Source organism: Barbus barbus (assembly GCF_936440315.1).
Source record: "Barbus barbus genome assembly, chromosome: 28".
Lineage (NCBI taxonomy): Eukaryota > Metazoa > Chordata > Actinopteri > Cypriniformes > Cyprinidae > Barbus > Barbus barbus.
In genome coordinates, this window is record NC_136756.1 from 14910546 (window position 1) to 14935326 (window position 24781).

The 24781-nt window shown below is 36.2% G+C and overlaps 3 protein-coding genes across 4 annotated transcripts in view; 1 reads left to right on the plus strand and 2 right to left on the minus strand.

Annotated features, from left to right (window-relative positions):
• Positions 1 to 27: 27 nt before the first annotated feature.
• On the plus strand, positions 28 to 4616 carry LOC306847821 (SWI/SNF-related matrix-associated actin-dependent regulator of chromatin subfamily B member 1-A-like). Of its 2 annotated transcripts, none has more exons than XM_079381999.1 (9): positions 28 to 141; positions 462 to 573; positions 688 to 817; positions 1440 to 1577; positions 2446 to 2573; positions 2686 to 2852; positions 3036 to 3226; positions 3651 to 3782; positions 4232 to 4616. In XM_079381999.1, the coding sequence occupies exons 1-9, from the start codon at positions 49 to 51 to the stop codon at positions 4269 to 4271; spliced, it is 1131 nt and encodes a 376-aa protein (XP_079238125.1). In that variant the 5' UTR covers positions 28 to 48; the 3' UTR covers positions 4272 to 4616. The 2 variants fall into 2 exon arrangements, with proteins under 2 accessions (XP_079238125.1, XP_079238126.1); XM_079382000.1 differs by having other exon boundaries at positions 709 to 817.
• A 133-nt stretch (positions 4617 to 4749) lies between these two features.
• On the minus strand, positions 4750 to 8196 carry LOC306848156 (derlin-2-like). Its single transcript, XM_079382528.1, has 7 exons — positions 7816 to 8196; positions 7248 to 7313; positions 7064 to 7137; positions 6811 to 6904; positions 6443 to 6638; positions 5854 to 5944; positions 4750 to 5758 (listed from the first exon to the last, which is right to left on the minus strand). Exons 1-7 carry the CDS (start codon positions 7903 to 7905, stop codon positions 5614 to 5616), a joined length of 756 nt encoding a protein of 251 aa, XP_079238654.1. The 5' UTR covers positions 7906 to 8196; the 3' UTR covers positions 4750 to 5613.
• A 300-nt stretch (positions 8197 to 8496) lies between these two features.
• LOC306848173 (stromelysin-3-like) overlaps positions 8497 to 24781 on the minus strand; it is a 64016-nt gene continuing 47731 nt past the window's right edge. The window contains exons 2-8 of the mRNA XM_079382559.1: positions 17761 to 18026; positions 15423 to 15566; positions 13411 to 13544; positions 12629 to 12846; positions 12135 to 12339; positions 10859 to 11122; positions 8497 to 9420 (exon numbers count right to left, since the gene is read on the minus strand). Of these exons, the coding sequence (XP_079238685.1) occupies positions 9302 to 9420; positions 10859 to 11122; positions 12135 to 12339; positions 12629 to 12846; positions 13411 to 13544; positions 15423 to 15566; positions 17761 to 18026 (1350 nt within the window). The 3' untranslated portion in view covers positions 8497 to 9301. The remainder of the gene's footprint in view (positions 9421 to 10858; positions 11123 to 12134; positions 12340 to 12628; positions 12847 to 13410; positions 13545 to 15422; positions 15567 to 17760; positions 18027 to 24781) is intronic.

The following is a 24781-nucleotide window of genomic DNA, read 5'->3' on the forward strand; positions in this document are numbered from 1 at the left end:
GTAGCCACGTCCGGCGCTTCGCTAATACGCACGGAACGGGTCGCGCTAATGTTCAACATGGCGTTAAGCAAAACATACGGACAGAAACCTATTAAATTCCAACTGGAGGAGGATGGAGAATTTTACATGATTGGATCAGAGGTGTGCAATTTAACGCACTAAGCTTTTTTACGAGGATTTATGTTTGTATAAACCGCATATTGTTTTGCATTGAGCGCTAATACATTAGCTAGCTAGCTAAGATTGTTGTCATTTGGGATAAGATCTCTAACTGATTGATGATTCACTGAAAAGAATCAGTCCTGGCGTTTTACACATCAAGTACAGGGCTTTCCTTTGCGGTGTAGTTGTGTTATTACACGATGCGAGTTTACCAGAGATAAGGAGTGCAGTCACTGGCAGAACTACGGCTAATTATTTAGTCAGTCCAATACCATTTTCCATTATATGTCTGTTTTTAGGTGGGCAATTACTTGCGTATGTTCAGAGGGTCCTTATATAAGCGCTACCCATCACTCTCAAGAAGACTAGCGACAGTAGAAGAGAGAAAGAAGATAGTAGCATCATCTCACGGTAAGTGTGGGATTCACTGTAAACATTTGATACTAGGTCTAAGGACCTAAAAAGGTTAAAGTAAGCTGGAAGTGGCACTTTCTATCTTACAGTATAAGCAATGTTTTGTGTTAGATCACGGTTACACCACTTTAGCCACCAGTGTGACGCTGCTGAAGGCCTCAGAAGTAGAGGAGATATTTGAGGGAAATGATGAGAAGTACAAGGCCGTGTCCATCAGCACTGAACCTCCAGCCTATCTCAGGTAAACCATTTCTCACCTTTGATAAAGAAAATGCATTTACACTTGCTTCGTGTTTGAACATGGACATTTAAAAGGATTCTGATTCATAATAAAAATTACAACAATTACATTTCTCATAAATGATCAATATTATAGTCTCGTTGCATTATATAGGTCATTTAAATAATACATTTAGGGAAAATAAACTTCTTTCGTTGGGGTTCTCCTTATATTTATATAAATATCTCTATTTATGGGTGATTTTTTATTTTTTTTATTTCAATTTCAACAAGCAGCCCAAAATAAAGAATCATAGTTAATCATTTTTGGACAAGTTTATCAATACATAAACATCAGTATTCATCTACAAATGTTTTTCACTAAAAGATTTTAATAGGAAGATGCTACACGAAGAAGTGTGAATATTTTTGTGTGATGACACTAGTGAAGAATTTATAATGCCCTACTTAGTACACGTAAGGCCCGTTCACACCAAAAAGATAACCGTAACCATAACTACATTAGCATCCACACCAATGATAACCTTCTGTTTATTATTAGGTCATTTTTTGTGCAGCTGTAGTTGTTACATGACAGCACATCTGCTAATTTAACACTTTTTTTGTTGTTGTTGTTTTTACAGGGAGCAGAAAGCCAAGAGAAACAGTCAGTGGGTGCCCACTCTTCCCAACAGTTCCCATCACTTGGACGCTGTGCCTTGCTCCACCACCATTAACCGCAATCGAATGGGACGTGACAAAAAAAGGACCTTCCCGCTCTGGTGAAATTTCTCTCTTTTTTTTTTTTATTTTTTTTTTATAATCTTTCAATTTCACATTGAGTTGAGAATCACAGTTCATAAAGTGAGTAAGAGTCATCAGTTTTTGACAGCATATGTGAAAACATGTAAAGACTCACTCCTGTAATGATTTTGTTTTAATGTCTGCTTAAAGGGACAGTACACCCATACACACACACACACACACACATATATATATATATATATATATACACAGTGTTGGACATACTGTGAAGAGCTGGGAAATAGGCAGTATTTCTTTAATACAGCTTCCAACTTTTTTTGAATAGACTCCAGTTGAATGTTGCCTATAAAAACATCTGCCATTTGCTTGAGAGATTTTGGAGGACGGAATCTGCTTCTCATTTTTCTCTCCAAAACTGCACACAATGAGTTGTCTGGCAAGAGCAGATGTTTATCTTGGTGCTCCAACTGTCCAGGTTTTATGATCATCATGACACACGCATTGGTTTGTCCGTGATTAAAGTTGTAGCAATTGTAGCTCTTTCATGGATGTTGACTTTGTGAAGCTCTGTGTGTTCAGTTTTTTGTGGAAACAGAAAAAAACAAAAAACTGAACACACAGAGCTAAAAGTCACTAAAAGACATTAAACAGTTGGGACATAAAGGTTAAAGACATTCCTGCTAAATGGGCTTGCATGATCTTCCCTTATGCGCTTCAACTAAACACTGCTGAAAAGAACTTATGCTACACTGATATTAAACCTACAGAATATAGACAAAAATCTACACAAGTTATGTATCCCATTGTTTTGTCCTGCCCCTGTATATAATTTAACTGGTTTAATTTATTTTATTTTTTTTACACCCTGGATGTGTGCTATTACAGCTTTGACGATCATGACCCTGCGGTTATTCATGAGAACGCCACTCAGCCTGAGATCCTGGTGCCCATCCGACTGGACATGGAGATTGATGGGCAGAAGCTACGTGATGCTTTCACATGGAACATGAATGGTAGACTCCCCTACACACTTCCTGAGCAGCATCCATTGAAGTCATTTTTAAATGTTTTTTATTCTGCATTACACAATAGCCTGAGCTCTCATTTGTTTGCTTGACCCGATAGAGAAGCTAATGACTCCGGAGATGTTTGCTGAAATCCTTTGCGACGATCTGGATCTGAGCCCACTGACCTTTGTTCCAGCCATTGCCTCGGCCATCAGACAGCAGATAGAGTCCTACCCCACGGACAGCATACTGGATGAGCAGATGGACCAGAGAGTCATCATCAAGGTACATGCGTCATTCTGTCCTTGATTTCAATAATCCTATCTTTAATCATCAGATCTTATTATTCAGTTAATTTGACGATCTAGTGGTATGCATGAAAATAGTAGTATCATTTTGTTGTTATTTTTCAGTTGAATAAAAATAGATTATCATGGTTTTTGATTGCTCTTGTTTTTATCTCTGTAGTTAAACATCCATGTTGGGAACATATCTCTGGTAGACCAGTTTGAATGGGACATGTCTGAGAAGGAGAACTCTCCTGAGAAGTTTGCTCTGAAGCTGTGCTCTGAACTGGGATTGGGAGGAGAGTTTGTCACCACTATCGCATACAGCATACGCGGCCAGCTCAGCTGGCATCAGAGGACCTACGCCTTCAGGTTCAGACTTGTGCATGCACACACACACACTCAAATCCTTTATTAAAGAACACTTTATCACAGTCCAGGCTGAATATAAATCCTTTTAAAGCTTTTTCAGAGATAAAATGTGGTGCATTTTTGTGCATTATTAAATTGCTGTGAGTTGATAAAGGTTACAAAGAAATTTTTAGAGTTTGACTCATTTAAATGTTTTTCCATTTATATGCTAAAGAGCATAGAAGAGTTCACAACTTGAACTTGAAAACAAATGTGAACTTTCTCTAAGTTGGACATCTTTTCAGACTGTGTCTGATGTCTGTAACATTACAAAACTCATCAAAAAGGTCAAGGCCTTCCTCTGGGAGGAAGATGTAAAATTAGCTGAGTTTTGTGAAACTATTAGAAAAGATCTGGCCCAAATAAACAATTTGTCTGTTTGTAGTGAGAACCCTCTTCCCACGGTGGAGATTGCCATCCGGAACACAGGTGATGCTGACCAGTGGTGTCCACTACTTGAGACACTGACAGATGCTGAGATGGAGAAGAAGATCAGGGACCAGGACAGAAACACAAGGTAAGAGAATTAACTGCCTTACTTAAGATACCATTTTGCCCCATAGCAGATGTGTACCATGTGTACGGGCAGGGACACCGGCAAGGGATAGTAGTACCTTTTTATTTAATTTTTTCATTGATATGTTTATTATTGAAATGTTGTTGTTATATGCATGTTAATTTTATTTAATTTCTTTATTTTCTTAAATATGTGGGTAGATAGTATTTATAGAGTTGTAACTTTTTAGTTTTAGTTACTTTTTCTTATTTGTAAGTCGCTTTGGACAAAAGCGTCTGCTAAATGACAAAAGTAAAGTAAGTAAGTAAAGTACCAACTAGAGAGACAATCCATATGTCAATGACTACTTAGGATTACTTCTCTGAGACCAATATTAATACTTTGTACAGCTTTTCATTTGGAGGTGTTGTGACTATTTCAGTCCTCATATCAAGTATTTTCTGTTTCAGGCGAATGAGACGACTTGCAAATACGGCCCCAGCATGGTGAAAATATCAACTCCCTCCCACAACCATGTAAATCTGAAGAGGCAAATACCAATAGAGCTACAACCCAGCGTTACTGACATAAAAACATAGAGACATTCCACTGGCCAGTCCAGATTCAGTCCCTCCAGATCAGAGTAACACGCTGTAAACTAAAGCAGCATCTGTTCCAGTCTGGCCTAGTCAGAGCCTGTGACCTGTCCCCGTACCCAGTATCTGTCATCTTGGAGACAGACAGTCTGTCTTGAAATATTGAGAATATTTTATGGTATCTTTATTTGTCTTGTTTTGTGTTTGTGTATAGATGCCATTTTGTAAACATAATGTGCTTTTAAATAAAATTAAGATTAAGAAAATCACTGTTGGAATGCTTTTTGTTCCCAAAACTTGCAATGCACTTGCAAGGACAGTCCCAATGAGCCAAATGTCTTTAGAAATAAGAGTCTCAGTATTGTGTTCTGAACTATCAAACTAGTCGATATGGGAATACAAATATGAGCCATATTTTTATTTGCGAAGCAGAAATATACAACAAACAATCCAATGGCAAATACAATACAAAAGAAAACTTAATTCATCAGTCTTCAGACAAACCAATGTGTTTGTATTCCTATTTAGAGAAACGCAAGCGTCCATGTGGTTTTTAGGAAATTTGATCTTTTTGTGGAGCACAAATTCTTCCAGACAATCCATCTCTCAGTTTCCCTGCATAAAAGCTTTTTGTTTTTTGCAATGGTGCTAACAAAAGGCCAACGGCTTGAAAATGCATAGTCTGCAGTTCAATTTGGCATTTCAGATAGTCGGCACATTTGTGAATGTGTCCACCTGCCTCGCCGCTGACTGTGTTGTGGGAAAAGAGATATGCCACAGTATTGTACCCAAGAAAATACCCTCTTGTGGAGTTCACACCCCCTCTAAAATGATGGATTATAGTATGGGAGATTGAATGGCTTCTCTTTCAACTACAATCCTGCCAGCCACCACTGCTTTGTAATATTCATTAAATAGAAGTTGTCGAGAAAACAGCAATTGTTTCAAACCATGTGGTGTGAAGTAAAACAGAAAGGCATTGTTCCTTCAGAACAAAATAACAAAGGAAAACTGTTTGTGATGTGCATGGCACTGAATGCAAAATTTGGATCTATTTGTACACAAAGGCACCAAGGTGGCCATAGTCTCCAACTTTCCTGGATCCACAGTGGACTGTATACTAAACCCCTTTATCAAGGAGTATCTTCCATTACACAGTCAGAACTTCACATGCAGACATAAACTTCCCCAACTAAAACAAGGAGGACTTTAAAAGCATGACAAGGTTTATTGCTATCTTTGTGGTGTTGAAACCTTCAGTTTTCTTCTCCTTGAAGATCCTCGTCATTTTGACCTTCGTTGGCATCTTCTACACCTTGTCCATTCCAGGATATCCCACCCTGATCTTCCGGAAGAGGGGCGTAATTTGGATCTTCTTGAGGTGTGTCGAACAAAACTCGACTGCAAGACATTAATAAGTATTTCTGATTTAGATTTCTGTGTTGAAGGCAAATGATAAAAATAAAAATATTTAATATATTTATAGTCATACTCACAAAATTCCAGGAGTGGCAAGAAGCTTTCTGCCTCCAGGCTGGTTAGGAAATACATCCTCCAGGAAGTAATAGATGTGGCCTACACCGATCCCTATATATACACATAAACATACTAATTACTTTTTCTTTTCTTTTTTTAAGAGAAAAAAATTTATTCAGCGAGGACACACTGATCAATTGATCAAAAGGGACAGTAAAGACAGTAAGTTATTTTAAATGAATGCATTTTTTATCATTGAAGAATTCTGAAAAAATATATCATGCAAATATATCATCATTTCCACAAAATATTAAGCAGAGGAAACTTTCTACTCTGATAATAATAAGAAATGTTTCTTGATCACCAAATCAGCATATTCAAATGATTTAAGTATCACGTGACACTAAGACTGGAACAGTGGCTGCTAAAAATTCAGCTTTGCAACACAGAAATAAATTACATTTTAAAATATATCCAAAGAGACGTGTTATTTTAAACTGTAATAACATTTCGCAATTTGTCAAATACTGCATTATGTAAGGTTTATGCAAAATCATATCAAAAGTCAGTTCTTTTGTCATGAGCATTTCAGGACAAAAGTTAACATACCCAGGAGATCGATAACAATGGAGTTGCCCAGTAACAGTGAGAATCCCATGAGCACCCAGGGAAGGAATGGGGCCTGGAAGTTGAGCAGGCCAAAGAAGTTCATGCGGACATAAGGGTTCCTTCTACTCCAGACATAAACCAGCATTATAGTAAAAGCCTGTCCTAAAAAGAACAGGTTGGCAAATAGACCAAAGAGCTATAGACATTAGTTAAAGAAATTAAAAAGACTGAAATAGAACTAAAAACTGAATTTATCACTATAAATAAACAACATGAAAGGATGAAATGTTCCTTTTGAATAAACATTGACACTTCAAACTATGATACATGGCTTGGTGAAGAGATGCATTCTTGGTTGTGAAGGATACAGTCATAAGAACACCACCAAACAGGAACATATAGACAAAATCTGCTGTTCGACCACGGAAAGAGCCTTCCTCCAGCATTCGACAGTAACGATATCTGCTCTGTCAAGGGCATAAACTCAGATGACCTACAGCACAGCTGCATATGAGCCAAATGGCTGTTATGCAAAGCAAACACACTGAAACTCTGTGAATGTGTTTTTGTGTGCACACTTCCTCAAGATTTCACAGACGACCAACAGCGAGAAAAGGATACAGAAAAATCATATTGAACAAGAAGCTGAATCCAAGAGGTCCAAAAAACAAGAAGTTTGTGATCAGTCGCCATACCTGCCAAGGCAAAGAGAGGAAACATAAATGTACGTCAAAATAAAAGAATGAATAGGGTTGATAAAGTGGCTGTGATAAATACCACGTTCCAATGATAATATGGTACTAACCTGGTATTTCTTTAATATCAAGTCAGGGTTAAAATAGAGTTGGAACGGTGTGATGAACTCCAATTGCTGTAATAAACAAACAAACAAACAAAAATCAGGCAGATCACAAGAAGGTTTTCTGAAAATATTGACCTATTTTAGACTGTTCTTGTACGTCTCATTACTCTTAATAAGTGTGATTATTGGGTAGTTGACTGTGACAAGCTAATCTGTTTATAATATTTGCAGTTTTAAAAATGTATTTGTCACACTGTGTAAAAGATACAGCACAAAAAATACAATACACAAGATAATTCTATAAAATACAAACAAAATATAAATATTTATTTACATTAGATACTAAAATCAATTCTACAGTTTGAAATATACCTACACAAAATTATATTTTCATAATTATGTTGGTTCTTTAAGCATTTACACTGACACTGAATGTCGAATGTGGGGAAGATAATAACAATAGTGAAGACAGATTGACTTACAGTCTTCAGTATGTGAGATTCTATATTTATCTTGCAATGCAAGTCCAGTATCAGGTATAACTTTACTGTCTGTAGCCCGGTTTACTCACCACAGCTGCAGTTGTCAGGACGCACGCAGTAGTATATGCTCGCGTGACGGCTGGGATCTGCATGTACTCTTGAGTAACGCTGTTTGCCATGATTTTTCTCCGGCGGATTAATAAACTCTTCTGCACACTTTCACTGTGTATCCGTATGGTCACTTATCCCACAACACATTTCAGTACATTGACGCTGACCAACGATCGATCGGTTCACTGTGGATGGGCTTTATGCCTCAGTAGATCCATGTCCACGCCTAGCGTTATCTACAGACTGTTTATTTTTAATGGTTCTTAATGTTTGCGTTTGGATATAAGAGTTTTATTGGGGGCGGAGCGTGGCGCTTCAGCACCTCCACGTGGATATAAGCAAAATTCTCTTGTTGTTCCGTGGACCAATGAGATCGCACGGTTTCACTGACGACATGAAAGTCAAATTGGCGTAACTGATGTAAATTGTTTTATAAACGGTAACGTTAAGTTACAGATTATAAATATTTAAAATTATGTTTTCAGTTTTGAATTCGTTTTATATTATTTAATCTTCTATTATCCGATAGAAGATATTAGAAGATTTATTAGATATTATAAAAATCGTTGGCCATGACTTTTTTTTTTCATAGCTTTCTTTCTTTTTAATGTAGAGCTTACTGCAAATGAATGAATAAATGAGTGGATCACAGAAAATGTAGGAATTTGAGGAATATTTTAATTGTACCAAAATACAACACACATTTTTAAAAAGTATTTACATAGTACATATGAAAAGTCAAAGAAAATAGTATAAGAACTACAAAAACTAGAGAAAATATAGAAAAAATATACACAGGTGATGTGAAGAAAAATATGCCAAGCTGATCTATTGTAGTATATTCAAAACAAAACAAAACACAATAGATTTAAAACATAGTCAGTGTCCTGCACTGAAGAGTGCCAGTTTGTCTGTTCATACAGTCTCAACTTCAGAAACAAATGCTCATGTGTCAAGAGTTTGTGTCATCTTAAAAAAATATCCTTCCCCTATGCAAAAGGAAAAAAAACAAAAACATTTTGAATGAGAGACCTTGAATGAGTTTTTCTCGTGTTAATAATCAATACAAACTGCAGTTATAGTACAGCTTGCAGCAAATCATAAAAACTTTGAGAGTTATGGACATTGCAACTGGTGCAAAGATCCCTGACAAATGTTTTAGCACCTTGTTTAGCACCTTAACAACAGGGTATTTGTGTCTCCGTACACAGTGGTTGCTTGAAAATACAACAAATACAGACATAGCTGCTCGTAGTTCATAAAGCTCAGATGTGCAAGATTTCCTGAGAAGAAATTAGATTAATCAGACATTTTTGAGGTGAAAAGGAGAGACATGCCTGGGGAACAAGAATTTAGGTTACAAAGTACAGTTCCTCGTCATGAAAATGTAGAGAAATTTACACTGTGTGCTTTAGACCAGAGTGTGAGAAGTTGTAGTAAGAGACAGAAAAGTTTCCTGAGGGTTTATGGCATGCTACATCCAAAGAAGTCTGCACCAGTGGAGCGTGGGTAACCTTCCAAAACCTTACGCTGAACTGGGTCAAACTTCCAGTACTGTCGGCGACTGATGAAGATGGCAAAGCCTGCGGAGTGTACAACAATTCACGAGAGATGAATTAATGGGAAACTCTTTGCATTAATAAACCAATGTATTAATATTGCAGAATACTGCACAACTACATAATTATAAATCAGAAAAATGAGTGTAACAAAACAACTCGCACTTGACTCAAAACAAATGTCCCTGACTATTGCTGCTGAAATATCGCCCTCTTCTGTCAGAGGTCTGTCACACTCACCAATTAAAATTAGCAGAGCAGTGACAGATCAAATGATTGCCTTTTTTCAAGGAAGCTATTAGGATGCTATTCTTGAGTGACTTTGTGAACATGACCTACTCCGTCTTTTTCAGTCACTTTGACCCATAAACACATTTTGTGAAAATGATGCAGCAGGACACATGTTCATGTTCAGCTTCAGATAGAAATAGATCTACATTCCAAAAACACACTGTTCTGAGTAATAATATTTTGGAGGGATTTTGTCAATAATGATAATTAAGGCAAGTGTATTTTGTGCTGGTATCGTGGCTGGTTTAAGCCTGTTGACTAGCAAAGTTTTTCTTATTCTTTATATTCTGAGTGGTGGTCAGTACACAGCAGTGACCTTTCCATTAAATGGACATTTGCCACCTTAAATTGATTTCTACTGTTTTCCTTTATAAGGTTATTTTTTTCAAACCTTATTAGATGTATGAATCACCTTTTATGTCAAATTTTTATATTCCATCAATAAATTCAATAAGAAAAATAAGACACAAACCAGTGTTTACGAATCAAATGAAATCAGTAAGAACAAAATCCATCATTGCACTGCAGGGGTGGCACAATATTTGCATCTGAAGTAGGATTTAGATGTATTTACACAAAATGCTTAATGCAGCTCAAAAATGCATTTACACTGCAATTACAACTGCATACATAATTATAAATAATTATAATAAGATTAATTATTTAAAATAACTTTTTTTAATATTTAAATATAACATTTTATTGAAAGTTTACTTTAAATATTAAATATTAACTAAAATATTTCAATATTAACTAAAATGGCCAGTAGGTGGAGACAAGTCTCTTAATATTAGTGCCATCCCTGGATTTTGGATTTTTTGGATTTTGTTGATACTGATTTAATTTGATTCATAACCACTGATTTGTCTTATTCTTCTGATTGAATTTGTTGATAAAATATAAGAATTTGGCATAAAAGGTGATGCATAAATCCTAATAAGGTATGAAAAAAATAATCTTATAATGGAAATCAATTTAAGTCTCTTAATATTAGTCACTTTGTCACATTCAGAAAAGAAGCAAGTGACTTTTGAATGGTCCACTGAATCATTCTCTCAATTGATTCATTAAAATACGCAGATTCAACAAACTTTAACTTACGTAACCTGATTTCTTTCATGTTAATATTAACATTCACTAATATCTAATAAAAAGGCTGAGCTGGAAGTACCGTGCGCATCCTGGAAGGCAGCATCAATCTCATCAGGAATACCCCACCAGTCCTGCTGGATGCTGCGTGGGAAGGCCGTGTCCACTCCGTTCTCTTGAGAGTCCAAACGCCAGTAGTTTCCTGATTTGAAGAAGTATGTATGATGGCCGTGGTGCTCCTTTAAGCGCAGTACAGCCTGAATGTCTGTGACAGGAAGGCCTATAGTCTGCAGAGGGTCCGGTCCTTTTATCTTGTGTTCTGCATCAAACACCCAGTAGTTGGAACCTAAGGGAAAAAGTACATATGCGTAAAAGAGCAAATATGACTGCGTTAGTATTTTAATTCAATACAACTTTCACTTTATTCCATTTTAGCATTGTTTGTCTATTATTTGTTATCGATCTGCAAATTCACTGCATGTTGGTAAAACAAAGGCAAATAATGATAAGACTCTATTGGAAGAATCCCTCTAGTGGTAAAAAAGATTAAGTACATTTAAATCAACATACCACATATTTGACTCACAGAACGATGCTATCACTGTTCTAAATGCACAGCTTAACCCAAATTTTCAATCTTGAAACTGTACATTTTATTCTGTGAAATTCACAAGTACCATCATAGCTAACAATAACCACATATACAGTGGGGATCGAAAGTTTGGGAACCCCTTGCAGAATCTGTGAAAATGTGGATAATTTTACCAAAATAAGAGAGATCATACAAAATGCATGTTATTTTTTATTTAGTACTGTCCTGAGTAAGATATTTTCCATAAAAGAAAAAAACAGTTGTAGATCATCCAGGTAACCACACACAGTATTAAGAACCAAGGGTTCCCAAACTTTTGAATGTGGTTATTTTAATAATTGCAGCTATTTTTTTGTCTTGTGGACTATATGTAAACATCTTTTATGGAAAATATCTTACTCAGGACAGTACTAAATAAAAAATAACATGCATTTTGTATGATCTCTCTTATTTTGGTAAAATTATCCACATTTTCACGGATTCTGCAAGGGGTTCCCAAACTTTCGCATGCCACTGTAAGTGTACAGTAGTTTAGGTACTGCACTGCACAACACATGTATTTATCTGTTTGTTAGTAGCATGTGTTCTGCATGTTCGTGTTTAATCATGCCCTGCATTAGAGGCACAAAGAAGGATGCTTTAGATATGGGTCAAGGGGAAGTACCGCACCACCCATCACCATAGATATGTATATAAATAGGTCTGTCTGATCCTGTCCTGCAACCACAAATCACCACAGTCAGCCACCGGTGCTGAACTCACCCACCTTCAAAGAACCAGATATTGCCCTTTTTGTCTTCATAGGCGGCGCCTATTTTCTCTGGAATGCCCCTCCAGTGTCGAGAGGCCAGGGCAGGGTATCCCGCCTGCAGACGGCCCTCCCTGATGCGCCAGGCATAGCTGGCCTTGAAGAAGAACAATTCCCCACGGATTACAGACACAGCATCGAAGTCTGCGTGACAAGCATCAGGCTACAAACAATGACAGCAAGAGGAGATGGGATAATGAGAGTGAGAATGAAGGGAATACATAGATAAACTCATTTTAAACGTGATAAACAATAATAGCTATAACACAATATAATTGTAACATTAATAATGATTACCACAAAAATAAAATATGAATTGCCTCTGGTTTTCTTCAAAGAGAGGAAAAAAAGAAGTTAGAAAAATTACACAATTAAACATTTAATTGTTTTTTTTTTTGTGGTAATCAATATTGTGTGTAATTTTGTCAGTGTTTAAATGTTCAGCGACTCACTGCACTGGTGACAATCTCATTGGTTTCTGTAGGGATTTGGATCGGGGCTTGCGGCCGGGGGCCGTAGAGGTATTGAATCCCTTTCTTGTCATCCTCACTGAGCTGGAGAGGATAAGAAAAGCTGTAAAATGGGGACATTATGGCTCCAGGCTCCAGAGAATGCTGTAGACCCAGTACATGACCAAACTCATGTGCTGCCACCTGAAGAAGATCAGTTCCTGTAGGATGACAAATATGAGTTGACTTTTATGTCTGATTTTAAGGAATGCCTGTCAGCTGGTTTGTTCTGATCTGTTTGTTCAGACGGGGTTAACATCTGGTGCATCTATATCGGTTACTGTAGTAATGATGTAAGCATCAGCGCAATGCCAGGAGACTTTCTCATTCAACAGCTGAATAGCTGTCACTGTGGAATGAGGCTGAGAGGATGGAAAACCAGATATCTTGCCTCGTATCTTTGATGACATCTAACCGTGAACTCAAAAGGTGCATAAACCTTATAAAATAACACACACTTTGTATGATGTCATGCATTTATATGATAAAAACAGATATGATTCGCTCTAATCAGTTTAATCTGTCAAATCTTATATGGATGTGAACTGGGTTTGAAATTGAGATCCAAATCCGTATCCAAATTTATATTGAATAATTAAAATTTATAACCCATTCACTGATTCGTTCTCAACAATGCATGATATCTGTACCAGAGATTTACAGCTTTCCAAGTGAGTGGCAGGCAGTGAAGCAGTAAGTTGTATCTTTACATCTTTACAACTTACCAAGTTCATTGCCCACCGTCCAGGACTCATCATAATCAAAATGAATGTCTCCCTCCCGGTGTGTCCTTGGGAAAAAAGCATGAGCCAGGATCCCACCAGGACCATCGAAGGGCAAATTATCACCATGCCAGTACCTAATATGGGAAACACAGACATACTGTACGTGTGCTATCTGGGATCTTTGAATTACAGTAGGACAATTGCATAAAAATAAACAATTATGCACTAGATTCCCCATTTATATTTATGACTGGAACTAAATTTACAGTGTTAATTGTTTTCTGCCAGTATTAATATAGCAGAAAACAGACTGACTTAAGAGCTATTGGCTGTGATGTGATATGATGTGATATGATTTGATGTGTGGTATATTTTAAAGGGGTCATATGATGCGATTTCTTGTTTTCCTTTTCTGTAGTGTGTTATGTAGCTGTTTGTGCATGTATAAGATCTGCAAAGTTACAAAGCTCAAAGCCTCCCACAAAAGCATTTATTCTATCTAAAAGAGAAGGCTGATCCAGACTGGGCTAAAACGACTCATTCAAACACGCCCCCACATGTCTACGTCACGATGTGGAAACATTTGCGTAATGCCGCCCAAATGTCCACGCAAAGAATGAAGGCGTGGTTTCAGTAACCGCTGTAGTGTTGAAGCAGCCATGTCAGGGAGATGCTGTTTGTTTCTATGCGAAAGCAAAAGCACTTTATTTGGCCTTCTGAAAGTAGATGCAATTAGAAATCATTGATTAAGATTTGTTTACAACAGAACAGCACAACCCAAATGTTCAAATTTGTGCAACGCATTTTATGGACGACAGTTTCGTGAACTTAGGAGAGTACAAGGCCGGCTATGCACAAAGGCTATTTCTAAAAAAAGGGGTCCGACTTTGCTATGACAATCTGGTGTTTCTGAATCAGCGACTGTAAGTATGTTTTGTTATTAGTTTAAGTATTTGCTATTGCCTGTTCAAATCCGCATAACGCTTTTTGTGTGTGTGTATATATGTGTGTGAGGGGAACAGGGTCACATCACAGCGGAGTGTACAGCCCACCAGAAATCGTCTTAACCACGGCTTGTGTACTGCAAATACATACGAGCATCATCACTGTGTCTGTCACGCGACCCTGTTCGCCTTTCGGGCCAATCACAATTCACTGGGTCAGTTGGCCAATTAGAGCAGACTGTGCTTGTCAGAAGGAGGGGCTTTGTAGAAAACGATACGTTTGAGAGAGGCGGGGCACAATTACACAATTTTTTTTTTTTTTTTTGTGGTAATCAATGTTGTGTATGTATAAATGTATAATGTATAAATCGACATGTATAAATCTCAATTTAAAAAAACTGACCCTTATGACTGGGTTTGTGGTCCAGGGTCACAAATGTATCTTGAGCACCAGATCATGTGAAGGATCATGTGACATGGACTGAAGACTGGAATAATTACTGATAAAATTTCAGCTTTGCCATTACAGGAATAAATTACATTTTAAAATATATTCAAACAGAAAACAGTTACTAATAATATTTAAAATATTACTGTATTTGTATTTAGCCTTGGTGAGCATAAGAGCCTTCTTTCAAAAACATAAAAAAACATTCCAACATACCATAGTATATATTAAACATCATTATACTATATTTTATTGCACTCTACTGTAGTATACTATATTGTACCATTCTTTACTATGTTGCATTGTACTTTACTATACTGTGCTGTACTATACTATCATACTATACTGCATACTAGTACTCACTTTATCTTGTAACACTTGTATTATTGGACAGTTGTTTGCAGGATAAATTAATCAAGGATGACAAATACACCTGTGAAGAGGGTATTTCAGAAACAACTATCACTGAGAATATGATTAAGCATGGCACTCAGGTGTCATTATGAAATTCACCAGACTACTGTCAGCTGACCAAAAGCAAAAATGACTTATAGCACTTTTAAACTGCTTCACTCTGCTACACCTAGGCATACTGAAACATTATTTTATTTTTTTGTTACCTTGTGAAGTCAATGACTATGTCGGCCTCTTGGTTGATGACCTCAGTAAAGGTGAGGGGCGTGACGTCACTCCAAATCGTGAGAGCTTCCCGTAAAACCCGCCTCACTTTATCCTCACTCATCTGCCACGGGAAGCGCTGGATTCTGAACACACATGGCCACAGTTGTACTCAAAGTTTATCAACAAAACACACATGATCACGTTTGCATACACACATTGTGTTACAGACCACCGCCCTCTCACTGCTGGACCACCAACCGACACAAACCCACATCAGAGACCACCAGTGATTCATCTTTATTATTCATCACCATAGGCATCTGTCTGGTGAGCATGTCACATGATCTCATAATGTGCTCTGAATGTTTGTTTTATGAGCATAACGAAACTGTGGTTTCGGTGGTATTATGTGTGTTGCTTCATGACCCAGTTCTCTGACAGGAGCAGAACTCACCCCACAGGGATCATATAACCTCAGACAAGTATCAGACTGTTCTGGATCTTCACTTACAATTTGGGCATGATTAACTTTTTATTATATGCATTTGCACAAAGGTGAGCACCTAATTAAGCATTCTTCAAATATTTATGTTTAACAACAGTAATAATCCACATAGCTCAAGTTAAGAGGAACAGGCTGTTTCTACTTGAATGATTGAAATGATTTAGAAATGCACATTTTAATAAAGGAAGCCAAGCTTTATCAGAAGGCCCACACACCTGTGTTAAGGAATGTGTCTCGATTCAGCCCCTCAAGCTTAGGATTTTTAATACTATTTCTAATGCTTGTGAAATGGATCCTTTTCACAATTCTCGAGGTTCTCAGAAGTCAAACTCAGAACTCGTCATAGTTGATTACACTTCTATAGTGAGTGGTGAATGGAAACTACAATGAATATACTTTTTGCTTTCCCATTTGCTTTAATTGCATTGGGGGGGAAAAACACAACAGTGTTTCAATGACTTTCCAAAAGAGAAAAAAAAATAAATAGTGAGATTGATTATGAGGCTGAGAAGAGAGAAAGATGTCAGATTTGCTGTAAATCCTTCAGTCGTTGCAGAAACACCTTCACATCAGCTTAAACTAGTTTTCTGTAAATGAATGCCAAGGTAATATAACACAAAATACAGTGTTAAGTACATGATATACAGTATGTATGTGTGTTTGTGTGTGTGTGTGTGGACACACACACAAACACACACACACACACACAAAAACGTTCTGTTAAAAAATTTAAAGATCTCGTTTATCTTATTATTCCCCATTCTAATCTACAATGCATGCCTTTGTACTATTCAGCCATGATAATGTTACACAAAGAACAATCGAGAGCAACAACACCACAGAAAGAAAAGTGTGTATCCTACATCTTCAAACAGATGCATCCACACTGTGTTGCCTATGAATAGATTCCTGTACAAATGTAGCTGATTACTACTCTCTCAGAGACGGCCCTTTTCTCCCTCATAGGTCTGACTATAAAGCTCCTGCATTCCTCCACATAAACTGCCTGCTGTATAAGCACGATCAGAACAGAGATAGAAAGTGCTATCAGCACACAAACATTATCATTTATTCAGATATTGAATAAGGACAAAAACTATCCTTTTGTTACGATGAAAACAGACAGGCTCTGTGCCACTGAAAAGATCTTGAGCTTGTTTTAACTAAAAAAAATGACAGCAAATGAAAAATGCTGTTAAAGAACTTATTTGTTAGCCAACTCCATATAATAATATAGCCTATACCATAAAATAATTTCAAGTGGAAATCAACCATTGTAACTAGACACTTTCAGTTACTTATTTTTATTTTACTTGGTTACATAGTTTATTTCTAAGCTAATATAATATAATTATATATCAAACCTGGAAAGAGATGTGGATTTGGGGAGAAAAATGAGATTCTAGTGAATTATTCTTGAGACATATTGAAAATGTAATCATGAGAACAGACAACAAATGCACAGTTACAACAATATGTTGCCTTTTTTCATATTGTTACAGCAGATTACAAAGGAAAAACTAAATAATCAGGAGGAAAATAATGCAGCCGACTGAAAAGAGCTCATGCCATAGATATTCATATTATTATGTCACATTAAAATACCAAGCATAAAATAGAACACGGGGGACATTTCTAATCTCATTCAGTCAAAATGACAAATACGGATTATATGTAGAACAATTTAATGATTTGAAATAAGTCTTTTTGAGTGGAACTTCCCAAACTGGAAGTCCCTCCCATAATTTAAAATGCAGTAGGCTCGTTAGGAAAATGGTGGATATATTAATTAGAATTAAAATGAATGATCTTGTTCTCCTTATACACCTTACTTGTAAGTGAGGTCAGTTTTTGGCCAGCGTCCTCCAAAAATCACAAAGCGTTTCTGTCGGGGGTGCCTACTTCGATGCACCTCTCTCTGGTCGGGGTAGTCTGGGACGCCACAGCGCGGTGGACCTGCACCCCCGGAGCTGTTCCTGAGTTGGGTGTTGAGCTGTGGCTCATCTTTTGGCAGTGCGTGAGGTTTGAATGTGTCCTGAGGGTGGGGGACCCTGTCTCTCCTCTTTTTGGAGAGGGAATGAGGAATCTGTGACAAACCCTGCGATGGAAAGACGGAAGACATGCATGAAATGAATTGCAACAATCAACACTAATTTCCTAAAGAAATACTAATGTTAGCTAGTTAGTTAGCATAACTACACCATTATGACTGATGAAAATTCAATTTTGCCATCACAGGAATAAATCACACTTTAAAATAAAAAACAGTTGTTTTAAATTGTAATAATATTTCAAAATATTATTGTTTTTGTAATCCTAAATGACCCCAAAAATTTGAACAGTATAGTGTACTGTATATTAAAATAAATTGCCAGAAATGGTTAATGACATTTATTTAATGAAAGTCTATTTGTCTCAAACATCATAAACTGACATAAGATCTTGATGTTGCACGTTAATGAACATTAAATAAAAACAAACAAGCCAAACCACCCTAATCTGATACAAAAAGCAAAATCATGTTCTTCCCTAGGTGATGCTGTTTACTTACTGTGGGATATGATTGCAGATGGACTGCTTAGTGTCCCTAAACATTCTTTGGAGGAAATTGCTGTTCATTAACATGGGCGTTAAAGGCCGAGAAAAATGCCGTGGGCAACGTTGTGGCGCTTTCAGGCAGAATTATGAGCATTTATAGATGCTTTAAACTTCGGGATGTTTCGTCTTTCATTTACAGTGCTCACCTTTTACCCACTTACAGAAAAAAATTCTAAATACTTAATTTACATGAAATCAACATTTAGTTCAAAAAGCTAAATATGTTAAGATTTGAAGAATTTCCAATGAGCTGTTATATTGTGATATGCATATTTGAAAATTATCTTAATGTCTTCCTTTGGACTGAGAGGAAAACACAGTTCTGACAAGGTGCTCTTGTTTTTTTTCTTTTCTTGATGGTTTACAACATATTATAAAATGTTTAGGACTTTTGCAAAGAAACAGCAGGCTAAACGTTTTCCCATCAGTGACCCCGTGTCTCTCTCCCAGGGATGGCAGCACAGCGGTGATTCCTCATGCGTGAGGCAGAGATGCTATATTGGAGACAATGCCCAGCAGGAACTGTGGAATGTGCCCTGGTCTCTGAGTGAGACTTCCAACATGTGCACGTAGACAAGTTCAAGTTCATTAAATATATATATAGATAAAGAAAAGAAAACATTTAGTTCAAAACACATAAGCCAAGTTATTAGAAATGTATTATTTGTATTTATGTTGGTGTCATGTGGTTTTCAATTTATGTTTACAGTTACAGTATATTATGTTCATATGTATCATAAAGCAAAAAACATTTTGATAACATTTTGAATGTCGGTGAACACACCTTAATCATTATCAACGCATTAAGTTTTAATTATTTTTTTCAAAACTGTTTTTTTTTTTTACAAAAATGATAAATAATTTACAACTTATTATGTTTTTTGGGGAGTTGCACCACATGACATTTTAGTCTTGAATCCTCAGACTCAAAATTATCTAAAATTTTAAAGGGATAGTTCACCCAAAAATGAAAATTCTGCCATTAATTTCTCACCCTCATGTCATTTCAAACCCATAGGACGTTAGTTCATCTTTGAAACACAAATTGATATCAATAAATAAATTGAGAAATTTTTTATTAATATACAAATTAAAATATATTTTTGATTAAATCCAAGAGCTTTCTGAGCCTGCATAGAAAGCAATGCAACTGACACGTTCAAAGGTAGTAAGGACATCGTTAAAACAGTCCATGTGACATCAGTGGTTCAACATTAATTTTATGAAGCTATAAAGGATACTTTTTGTGCACTGGGTCAAAAAGCTCTCGGATTTCATCAAAAATATCTTAATTTGTGTTCCGAAGATGATCAAAGGGCTTACACTTTGGAACAACATCAGGGTGAGTAATTATTAACAGAGTTTTCATTTTTGGGCAAACTATCCCTTTAAGAGACGTATTGACCTAGAAGGCATCATTTCTTTCAACATCATGTTTTTTTCCCCACATCATGTTTCTGCTTGTTGGTGCACCACATTATTTTGATTTAGCATTTTAAAATATTAATAAGCAATGACACAGTCAAAGCAGGTTCTTAAAATATTAACTTATTTATAATTAAAAATAAAAGATTTTGCCAAACTGCAACTAAGATTTTTTTTCAGGAATTGAAATGTTTTTTCTTCATTACAATATCAGGACAGTTGTAGCAACCTGATATTTTATTATTTTATGCCATAAAAACAGATATTAAAATCATGCTCCTCGTACAGCTCATGAAACATCAATATAAGCACTTACACTGTACAACTCGATCTAATCTCATTAACCAATCTGGATTTTTTTTTTTTTATGAAATTCAAACCAGATGCTTGATTAAATTTCTTTTCTGAGGTGTTTATATCATCATAACATCGAGAGATCTGCCATACCCTGGAATAACACACACATTCCACTTCTGGCACACACAAAGATGAGGTGCTTTCTGCATTGTTCATACTATACAAGTTTTAAGAACTCCAGTTTAAAGCATATATTTGACCCACTTCTAAAAAATGGAGGGTAAGTTAGAACACATTTGGCTATACTATGCAGGGGGGAATGAAGTCAACACAATAGGTTGCTATTTCTTACGTGTGTGTGTGTGTAATAATCTATAGAGTCTTGATGTTCTGCCAAAATGCAATCCCCAAAGTTTAAGCAGTTTATTTCATTAAACGTCTGAGGAGATTAAAGCAACAAAATTGCAATTCACAAAACAGAAATCAAGGCTGCAGTATGCACTGATAAAACGCCTAGAGGTAGTGGCATGATGTGGAAAGGAATGCTATGGGTTTTTTGTGCTGATACTGGACGCAAGATCAGAGTGAATTTTTAAATAAGTGTGAGAATGTAGCTGTCCACTTTTATCAGCGCTGTTTAAATGAACCGTCTGACCCTAAAGCTACTGAAAATACCTTTTTAGAGTGGGATCAAAATTCTGGGTCAGTGCTTAATAGGTTCACATACATCAGACAGGGAGAGAAAAACTTGTCTCAGTGAGTTTGAAAGCTAGCCAACAATGCTTTCTGATTCATTTTTTTTATTCTGGAAATATTCTGAGTCAGCGTTTTGCCTGTAGTTTGACATAATTTATGTTTCCGATAAGCCACCCAGACAAAGCCAAGTTCTAAATGCTGCTGTCTCCTTTCATGTGTGGTTAAATTCGCCAGTTGGGTCTGTACTTGAGCCTCACTCTCATACAACACTGCCTGTCCCAGCCTAGAGCTCCCACGTCCCCCCGCCTCTCTCTCGTGTTAACACATGCTTTCAGCTCCCACAGAGGAAATCCTGATAAGAGGTCCTGGCATGGTGCATCTGAGAGCTGTGTTTGCACCTATGTGCTGTTCTCCAGAATACTGTCCAACAGTAAAAACACCAGCAGAGTTCAGGCTAATGATATCTGAACTGTTGAGAAACAGTGGCCTTTGTTTGGCAAGATTGACGAGAAAGAGTGCTATTGTGTGAATATGGCACCATCATGTTGCAAAATATGTCAGGTACTCGTGTTGCATAACAGATGAATTGTTAGGATTTTTAACCTCGCTTTCAACAAACTCAACTGAGAATACAAGCCATTTTCAGTAACAAAACAGTGATTTAAGGCTTAACTTTGAAGAATACTTTCACCTATCCCATACACCAGTACAGATGTGTAACAACCAACAAACCAGTTTGCAGGTTGATTTTTCAAAACATGTAAACTGTAGTTCTGTTGAGCTATCCAAACATTTTTATTATTACATCAGGGAATATTCTGTGCTCAGTATGAGTTATACTCAGTTGGCAGCAATTGTGGCATAATGTTGATTACAATAAAAATGTATTTCTACATTTTCTATATAAAAAAGGGTTACAGTGAAGCACTTACACTGGATTTGAATGAGGCCAATACATAAAACATCAAAATACTCACTGGCTGCATCCAAAATCACAATCTCGCTGACGTAGTAGGTCATCTGGGTACTTTTTTCACCAACCAACTGAGTAAAGGTCTCCATGAAATGATAAACTGGGATTCGTACTTAAAGTAAAAGGATCATACATGTAAGAATATTGTTTGATTTACTATGATAGTTGTCAACCCCTCCTCTTTCCACATTTATCAAGTGTTTCAATGAGTCTTCTGACCCTAAAAAACAACATTTTGGATGGGTAGAGTGCAGGATCAAAGATCTGGGTCACTGTCCAATCTGGTTTACAGACATCAGACAGGGAGAGAAAAAAGAAAAGCTAATCCTTACACCAACATATCACAACTCTTCATGACAAGATAAATGAAGCTTTAAAGGATTAGAGTTTGAACAAATATTCACCGGTAAATCCCCTAGAATCTGCAGCTGACTTGGGAGTGATGAGTGGTCCAGTGCAGGACTAAAGGAGACTTTCATGTAAGCTTTCAGCGATAAGCTCGTAGATACAGTGTATGCACCAGTGCTCATGTTAAACTTTATCCCCAGCAGCTCAAGTCCTCTGTCTACCAGCTGTAGTAAATGTTTCAAGTTTGGATCAGTGCTTGAAGGACTTTGGCACTTGGCTTATTCACATAAACCCATTTTTTCCCTCTCCCACATACATATATTCCTGCTCTGACACATCCAGGAAGTCATGAAACTGATCACGTTTTCCTTGAATGACCCTGTCAAAATCTTAGCAGGGGCATTTCCCAACCAGTTGAGGTGATTGAGTCACCTGACCCAATAACCTTGAACTGCTAGACTCTAAAATACAATGTTGTTTGTGATGGAAACGCTGTTTGGGTTGCAGGTGAATTCACTCACTTCAGAGGTCGTATTACAGAAACTTCCCATTTTAAAGCTACAGTATGAAACCTCTATGGTTTTTTAGTGTAATTGTGTGAGCTATGCTATTCTGTGTCAGTCATTAACGACATCAGAGTTCCCACTCCTTTCCGCAAAATAAATAAAAAAGTATTTATCAAAAAAAAAAAAAAAGCATATAAGCCAGACCAGACAAAACTTTTCTTTATTTATGGGCATGATGTGAACACATAGGCTAAGGAAAAATGGTGAAAGTATACAATTTCCTGTGAAGTCTTAAGAAAAGGTATGATACGTGCAATCACTTCAAATCTCATGATTAGCTTACTAAATAGATAAACATCTGTTATGTTTCTTTTATACACAGTATATTAAGTGCTTACATTCGCTTAATTTGATCATATATCTACTTGTATTTTTTACAAAAGTTTTATTAAACTCAATATTATTAACCTTACACCAAATGACATCTGACAAATTTATTTTTGCAAAAAATGAAAACAATATTACAATATAGCTGCGAGCAGCGATGACGGGCCCAAGCCGTCAGCATACGCCATCCCGGTGGCATCGATAAAACGGTGCCCAGCGAGCACACACATTACAGTAACCCTCTGGCAGTTTGGTTTTAAGGGATACGGCAATTAAAGGGTTATTCCAAACCATCAACTCTGTGAAACACACACACACAGAACAACATATAAAACTTTAAATTCTGTGAAAATATATTTTTCATTGGTAGTTGATGTTAGTTAATGCATTTACTAATGCTAACAAATGAGAAATTATTATAGTTACCAAAGGTTTTAATGATTTATAAGCATTTTTTAATGATTTATTTTTCCATTAACTAACATGAATAATTTATTCTAACACAAATGAATAAAGTAAAACATATATTGTTAATATTTAATGTTATTTGTGAATTAACCAATGTTAAAAACAACATTATTTAACTGTTGTTAATTTACATCATTAATAAATATATACCATTTAATGTTGATCAAAATCAATTCCAAAATGTGTTAATATATTATTACATTTTAAAGTTTTATCTTTTGAACATGACTATTTTTCTAATATTAAAAATATTTTGTTCATTGTAAGTTCATACTATCAATGAAGAATTAACATGCTGTAAAAAATATATTTTTCATTGTTAGTTCATGTTAATTAATGCATTCCCTACTGTTAACAAAAGAGACTTAATTATAAAGTGTTATCAAAACCTTTAATGCTTTATAAGCATTTTTTAAGGATTTTATTGAGAAGTTTAAACAGACCCTCTCTCTCTCTCTCTCTCTCTCTCCCCCTCCACACTCACTGAACTCACACAGTCAGTCACCCACCCAGTCACCCACCGCACACATTAGAAGCACAGAGACAGGAGAACTCTGATAGTTTTAATTTTCTGCTCTCCATAGTGTATTGTAAATTCATGAAATTAATCACATATCTCAGACTGTCTTGTTCTGTGTATGTAATTTTTTATGAAGTGTTTGGAAGCTGCTCTTTAAAGATAAAAAAAAAAAGTGTTCTTTTTTACTGTAACTTTAATAAATTGCCATTAAATCACCGTTCAAGATATCCTAAATCAGTCCGCAATGTAGCATCTTCAGTATCTTGGAAGCATGTGAAAAAATGTTTGGTGTGAATTTTTGGTTTCTGCTTGAAGGAGTATGAATTTGTTTACAGCCCGTTTAAAAAAAAAAAAAACACATAAAAAAAAAAAATAGCCGATTTCCTGTTGGTCGTAGCTAATGACTGTAAATTAGAAAGTTGTCCGGATTAATAAGAACAATTTATGTACCGAGTTTGGTGTCTGTAGCTATCATTATATATATATATATATATATATATATATATATATATAATCATTAATAATTATATACCATTTAATGTTGATCAATATTAATTCCAAAATGTGTTTATATATTATTACATTTTAAAGTTTATCTTTTGAACATGACTAATTTTCTAACATTAAAAAGATTA